Genomic DNA, 7,523 nt, shown 5'->3' with positions numbered 1-7,523 from the left:
ATATATATATATATATATATATATATGTATATATATATATATATATATATATATATATATATATATATATATATATATATATATATATATATATATATATATATATATATATATTAAACTTGTTATACGGCAAATAAATAATTATTATTTCATTCTTGGGGTCATGAATGCTGGTGTTTGTTTACAGCACATGGTAGCGGTGTGCGTCTATGGGTGCCAATGAGTCTGAGAGCAGTGGCCCTCTTCCATTGTTATTCAACAATTTTGAGATCCATTGGCACTATTGGTCATGGCCCAGCCAACAACTTCAAAAGGTAACAATTATAACATCAAACTTTATTTAGAAGGTTTTAATTTAGTATGAATTTGCAGTGTTCCACATACAAACAGTTTAGTTTAGTTCATTTATTATGCACCCCATACCCATCTTGTGGGCGGTAGTGGAAAGGGTTACAGAGTCACATAATGGGCTCAGGGACTGAACCCCACAATTCATTTAGCTAAGCAAGTTACAATCTTGATGAGCTAGTTACAAAACATCATTAGATATACCGATAAATTAGTCCTCAGGCAGACTCAGGGACTAAAACCCATAATTCATTTATCTCAGCAAGTTAGTATTAATGAGGTAAGTTCAAAATTAAATGCACATTGTCACATCAACAATAGGCTAGAGACTGATCACAAGTACAGTTTCTCAATTAAGCAACATATATATGGAGAGTTAAGGCTACTTCTTGGAAACAAAATATTTTAATATGAAGTATTTCATTGTAGGTTTGAAAGGAAAATTCCCAATGAGATGCACAGAATGCCAGGAATGTGTTCATGTGCGGTCTACAAAATGCCAGAGATGTGGGTACAACTTTAAAGCTCGTCGGATGGAAAGCAAAAAAAAAAAAAAATGGAAGAATCTCTCCTCCTTATTGAAAAGAAGGTAGCAGAACGAAACAACATCTCCCGGGCTTACAGAGCCATTGAGAAGCAGGTAAAACTGTTGTTTCCTGAATATATTATATGAATTCACTTATATTAAATAATATATATGTATGTATGGCTTTGTATATATATATATATATATATATATATATATATATATATATATATATATATATATATGCGAACAAGCCTGAATGGTCCCCAGGACAATATGCAACTGAAAACTCACACCCCAGAAGTGACTCGAACCCATACTCCCAGAAGCAACGCAACTGGTATGTACAAGACGCCTTAATCCACTTGACCATCACGACCGGACATAATGAGGTGATAGCCGAGGCTATTTGAACCACCCCACCGCCGGCACTCGGATAGTTATCTTGGGCATAGCATTTTACCAAATCACCTCATTCTTTGGGGCACACGTGAGGAACACAAATGCGAACAAGCCTGAATGGTCCCCAGGACAATATGCAACTGAAAACTCACACCCCAGAAGTGACTCGAACCCATACTCCCAGAAGCAACGCAACTGGTATGTACAAGACGCCTTAATCCACTTGACCATCACGACCGGACATAATGAGGTGATAGCCGAGGCTATTTGAACCACCCCACCGCCGGCACTCGGATAGTTATCTTGGGCATAGCATTTTACCAAATCACCTCATTCTTTGGGGCACACGTGAGGAACACAAATGCGAACAAGCCTGAATGGTCCCCAGGACAATATGCAACTGAAAACTCACACCCCAGAAGTGACTCGAACCCATACTCCCAGAAGCAACGCAACTGGTATGTACAAGACGCCTTAATCCACTTGACCATCACGACCGGACATAATGAGGTGATAGCCGAGGCTATTTGAACCACCCCACCGCCGGCACTCGGATAGTTATCTTGGGCATAGCATTTTACCAAATCACCTCATTCTTTGGGGCACACGTGAGGAACACAAATGCGAACAAGCCTGAATGGTCCCCAGGACAATATGCAACTGAAAACTCACACCCCAGAAGTGACTCGAACCCATACTCCCAGAAGCAACGCAACTGGTATGTACAAGACGCCTTAATCCACTTGACCATCACGACTTGTACATACCAGTTGCGTTGCTTCTGGGAGTATGGGTTCGAGTCACTTCTGGGGTGTGAGTTTTCAGTTGCATATTGTCCTGGGGACCATTCAGGCTTGTTCGCATTTGTGTTCCTCACGTGTGCCCCAAAGAATGAGGTGATTTGGTAAAATGCTATGCCCAAGATAACTATCCGAGTGCCGGCGGTGGGGTGGTTCAAATAGCCTCGGCTATCACCTCATTATGTCCGGTCGTGATGGTCAAGTGGATTAAGGCGTCTTGTACATACCAGTTGCGTTGCTTCTGGGAGTATGGGTTCGAGTCACTTCTGGGGTGTGAGTTTTCAGTTGCATATTGTCCTGGGGACCATTCAGGCTTGTTCGCATTTGTGTTCCTCACGTGTGCCCCAAAGAATGAGGTGATTTGGTAAAATGCTATGCCCAAGATAACTATCCGAGTGCCGGCGGTGGGGTGGTTCAAATAGCCTCGGCTATCACCTCATTATGTCCGGTCGTGATGGTCAAGTGGATTAAGGCGTCTTGTACATACCAGTTGCGTTGCTTCTGGGAGTATGGGTTCGAGTCACTTCTGGGGTGTGAGTTTTCAGTTGCATATTGTCCTGGGGACCATTCAGGCTTGTTCGCATTTGTGTTCCTCACGTGTGCCCCAAAGAATGAGGTGATTTGGTAAAATGCTATGCCCAAGATAACTATCCGAGTGCCGGCGGTGGGGTGGTTCAAATAGCCTCGGCTATCACCTCATTATGTCCGGTCGTGATGGTCAAGTGGATTAAGGCGTCTTGTACATACCAGTTGCGTTGCTTCTGGGAGTATGGGTTCGAGTCACTTCTGGGGTGTGAGTTTTCAGTTGCATATTGTCCTGGGGACCATTCAGGCTTGTTCGCATTTGTGTTCCTCACGTGTGCCCCAAAGAATGAGGTGATTTGGTAAAATGCTATGCCCAAGATAACTATCCGAGTGCCGGCGGTGGGGTGGTTCAAATAGCCTCGGCTATCACCTCATTATGTCCGGTCGTGATGGTCAAGTGGATTAAGGCGTCTTGTACATACCAGTTGCGTTGCTTCTGGGAGTATGGGTTCGAGTCACTTCTGGGGTGTGAGTTTTCAGTTATATATATATATATATATATATATATATATATATATATATATATATATACATACATACATACACACAAACCTGCTGTATGGGTAACAGCTTCTCCCCCGAATCAACTTACCCTGGCTTTGCGCCCTGGTGAGGCCACTCCTGACCAGGCTGACACCAGAGCACAACTCCATAGTCTCCTGAGACCGATGGATGCCTACTATATATAACACCTGTTTCCTATCCTACATTGTGGCTTGGTGATCTTTAAATATTTGCTCCTGGTTTGTTACATCTGGCCCTCTTAAAGAAGTAATGTAGATATATATCCTCCAAAGTGTTAGGAAATTTGAGTATGAGAATCCCCCAGTGTTGATCTTTCTCAAAAGAGATATGTCTTTATGAAGACGAGATCGTCATGAGGCCTTTTGTTCATTAGGATTTTACCCTTTCTTTTCAGATGGCAAAAATGCGTGGTGCTGGGTATGAAACCGTGTTCATCTATTACAAAAAAGGACTCCATAAAGCTACTCAAGGCATTTTGCCAGCAGATTGCCTAACAGCAGCAGACTGTAAATCAATAAGCAATATCTTCCATTTGTGTAAGTACTGTATTGAATATACTAATGCAATATTATATAATATAATTTAATATAATATAATTGCATATACTAATGTAATATATTTTAATATAATGTAATAAAAATAATGCATAGACCTTAATGCAATAAATATAATAACCCTCTAGGATTTGTCTTTGCTCTTCTTATTTTTGAAATATGAAGTTCATAGTTTTGCTTTCCTTTCCTTTCACATTTCATGTTTAACTTTTCTGACTAGTTGGACAAAATATCATGCATACAAGGTTCTTAACCACATTGTTATACATTTGGGGTCACTATTATCTGAACTGATAAACTTATATTATATACTATATTACTGTTCTATGCTAAAAATAAGTTTAAATGTTAAATATTGAATATAAAAACAATTCCTTGTTACCTTGCCTGTTGCCAGATTCACATCCCAATACATGATAAGCACACCTCCCATGAAAGGTATATTGCCAACATATTTTTGCTGATAATTTAATAATTAAATTATAATAGAAATTTTTATTTTCAGATCGCAAGAGGAAGTTGGAGGCTGCAGAATTAATTAAATTATAATAGAAATTTTTATTTTCAGATCGCAAGAGGAAGTTGGAGGCTGCAGAATTAAACCAACTCACAGTTGAACATAATGATTCTGTGACACCATTGACTAGAGGTCAGTAAAATAAATAAATAAATATATATATATATATATATATATATATATATATATATATATATATATATATATATATATATATATATATATATATATATATATATATATATATATATATATGTCGTACCTAGTAGCCAGAACTCACTTCTCAGCCTACTATGCAAGGCCCGATTTGCCTAATAAGTCAAGTTTTCATGAATTAATTGTTTTTCGACTACCTAACCTACCTAACCTAACCTAACCTAACTTTTTCGGCTACCTAACTTAACCTAACTTATAAAGATAGGTTAGGTTAGGTTAGGTAGGGTTGGTTAGGTTTGGTCATATATCTACGTTAATTTTAACTCCAGTAAAAAAAAATTGACCTCATATATAATGAAATGGGTAGGTATATCATTTCATAATAAAAACATTAGAGAAAATTTATTAATTCAGGAAAACTTGGCTTATTAGGCAAATCGGTCCTTGCATAGTAGGCCAAAAACTGCGTTCTGGCTACTAGGTACGACATATATATATATATATATATATATATATATATATATATATATATATATATACATATACACATACATACACACACACACACACACACACACACACACACACACACACACACACACACACAAAGACAAAATTGAACTTCATATTTCAAAAATAAGAAAAGACAAAGACAAAGTTAGAGAAGATTCAGCAGTATACCACCAGGCTCGTCCCGGAACTGAGAGGATTGAGCTACGAGGAAAGGCTAAAGGAGCTGAACCTCACATCCCTGGAAAACAGAAGAGTAAGGGGAGACATGATAACCACCTACAAAATTCTCAGGGGAGTTGACAGGGTGGACAAAGACAAACTCTTCAGCACGGGTGGGACACGAACAAGGGGACACAGGTGGAAACTTAGTACCCAGATGAGTCACAGAGACGTTAGAAAGAATTTTTTCAGTGTAAGAGTAGTTAATAAATGGAATGCACTAGGAAGTGATGTGGTGGAGGCTGACTCCATACACAGTTTCAAATGTAGATATGATAGAGCCCAGTAGGCTCAGGAATCTGTACACCAGTTGATTGACAGTTGAGAGGCGGGACCAAAGAGCCAAAGCTCAACCCCCGCAAGCACAATTAGGTGAGTACAATTAGGTGAGTACACACACACACACACACATACAGTGGGAGTTTGAAGCACTAGGTAGGTAGGTAAATGAGGATGAAATTAGGTATTTTTGGGTTTTACTTTTGAATAAGGCAGAAAACTGAACATGATTAAGATAGCTGCAGAAGGCTTATTAACCAATATGAGGCAGCTCCTATTTATATCCACCCAATCTCATTCATATATATGTCTAACCAACTCTTTAAATACTCAAGGGGTCCTACTTTCGTTACGTGGTAATTCTTTCAAGTTCAAGTAAGTTTATTGAGACAAGAAAAAAAATACATCTCAAAGTGATAGAGTAGCTTAGGGTATTTCTACACCCCTCCACTTCAAGTCCCTCAAGGGGCGCACAAATTCATTGAGTACAAATACACAAATCACAATACAGTACATGTATCCCATTTAAAATTGCAGGTTAATATAGTAAGCACAGAATATTTGCATTTGCATATATAGCATATCAATTTGAAGAATTTCTGTTAGTAATTTGTAAGTGGTGATCATATTACCTCTTATTTCTTCTATCTTCTACTGATGGCATGTTTAACGCCTCTAGTGTCGCCTCGTAACTCTTTGTTTTTCAGTTCCAGGAGCCATGTTTTTCTGCATACCGTTGCACCTTTTCAAGTTTATTTATGTGCTTCTTGAGATTTGGGTACCATTCAACTGCTGCATGTTCCAGTTTTGGTCTCACAAAAGTCATGAACATTTTCTTTAGTCTTTCACCATCCTTATAATTAAAAGCAAGTCTGAAGTTGTAAAGTAATGCACAAGCTCCTCTTACTATGTGAGAGGAGCTTTTTGTTCCTCTGGCAGTAGCTTACTATCTAAAACCACCCTTACCTTTATAAGTGTTTCCGGGGCTTAGCCTTCCCATGGTCGTCGACCAGGCCTTCTTGTTGCTGGACTGGTCAACCAGGCTGTTTGACGCGGCTGCTCGTAGCCTGACGAATGAGCCACAGCCTGGTTGATCAGGTATTCTTTGGAGGGTCAGCTAGTTATGCCCCCTTGTGTGTAGTGTACAGCATGTTGTGTGGGACTGTCAAAAGCTTTTTTAGGTTTAGATAGACAGTAAATCCAACAACCTTTTTCTTGTAATATATCTGTGACTCTATCATGAAAACTAAGTAGATTTGTTTCACTTCATCTTCCTGTTAGAAAACAATACTGTGTCCAATATTATGTTATGACTCCAGGTGTTCTAGGTACTGCATATCAAACATTTAATACCTTCCTCCCTTGGGAAAGTGTGTGTTTGCCATACTAGATACTTTGCATAGCAGAAAACACTGACCTTATTATTGGCCAGTGTTTATAGAGCAAAAAGTAATGGTTCATAGTTGATCAGCCGGCTTCAACATTGGAGCCCTTCTTCCTGATGCTTGCAGTTAAATTTTTAGTTATAGATGTGAGCGAATTATAACATGGAATTTTCTCATTTTTAATTATAAGTTTATTATATATTTTTTCCATTATTATTATTAATATATATTCTATCTTTTCTAGATTCTAATGGCATTGGATCTGCTAATGACAAGACAACAGACATGGAAGAATCTGGAATGCAGCAGCTAGATGATGATTCATCAACCCCAGATATGGGGGAGGAGGAGAAACCCCCAAAATTCAGGAAAATTTGTGATTTTCCAGGATTTAAAAAAAAACATTGCCAGCCAGGCTTAAATAATTATAAATGTCAGTCAGGGTAAAGTAATTAATGAAGTCAGGATATCATTTTATTAAGTTTCTATAAAAACCTCTCTTAGCAAGTGTTTGCCTGTACCATGAAAAAGTAATAAAGTAAAACCACTAATTAATGCTAATGCTCTGTGTTTTGATTAATATTCCTTTTACATAAAGAATTAGGCAAAAAGTAGGCAAGTAGGGGTTGTAAAAGATCCAGTGTGAGTTTGAAGCACCATGTTGGAAACTATGAGGATGAAATAAGGTTCTTTTTTTTATTTTTATTTTGAACT

At 38.2% G+C, this 7,523-nt stretch overlaps 1 protein-coding gene across 1 annotated transcript; it reads left to right on the top strand.

Moving 5' to 3' along the window:
• The first annotated feature begins 3,456 nt into the window (after positions 1–3,456).
• On the top strand, positions 3,457–7,282 carry LOC138353480 (uncharacterized). The gene is made up of 3 exons (XM_069306452.1): positions 3,457–3,722; positions 4,309–4,389; positions 7,054–7,282. The coding sequence occupies exons 1-3, from the start codon at positions 3,581–3,583 to the stop codon at positions 7,254–7,256; spliced, it is 426 nt and encodes a 141-aa protein (XP_069162553.1). The 5' UTR covers positions 3,457–3,580; the 3' UTR covers positions 7,257–7,282.
• The last annotated feature ends 241 nt before the right edge of the window (positions 7,283–7,523 follow it).

The sequence above is a fragment of the Procambarus clarkii genome, chromosome 58 (assembly GCF_040958095.1).
Source record: "Procambarus clarkii isolate CNS0578487 chromosome 58, FALCON_Pclarkii_2.0, whole genome shotgun sequence".
Classification (NCBI taxonomy): Eukaryota; Metazoa; Arthropoda; class Malacostraca; order Decapoda; family Cambaridae; genus Procambarus; species Procambarus clarkii.
The sequence above is the reverse complement of the archived record's forward strand: the minus strand, read 5'-3'. Positions and strand labels throughout refer to the sequence as shown.

Excerpts from the sequence above, each read along its gene's own strand:
- LOC138353480 (XM_069306452.1), top strand. The coding sequence starts at position 3,581 with ATGGCAAAAATGCGTGGTGCTGGGTATGAAACCGTGTTCATCTATTAC. Across the intron at positions 3,723-4,308 it reads AAGCAATATCTTCCATTTGT|ATCGCAAGAGGAAGTTGGAG; the intron begins GTAAGTACTGTA and ends TTTTATTTTCAG. Across the intron at positions 4,390-7,053 it reads TGTGACACCATTGACTAGAG|ATTCTAATGGCATTGGATCT; the intron begins GTCAGTAAAATA and ends TATCTTTTCTAG.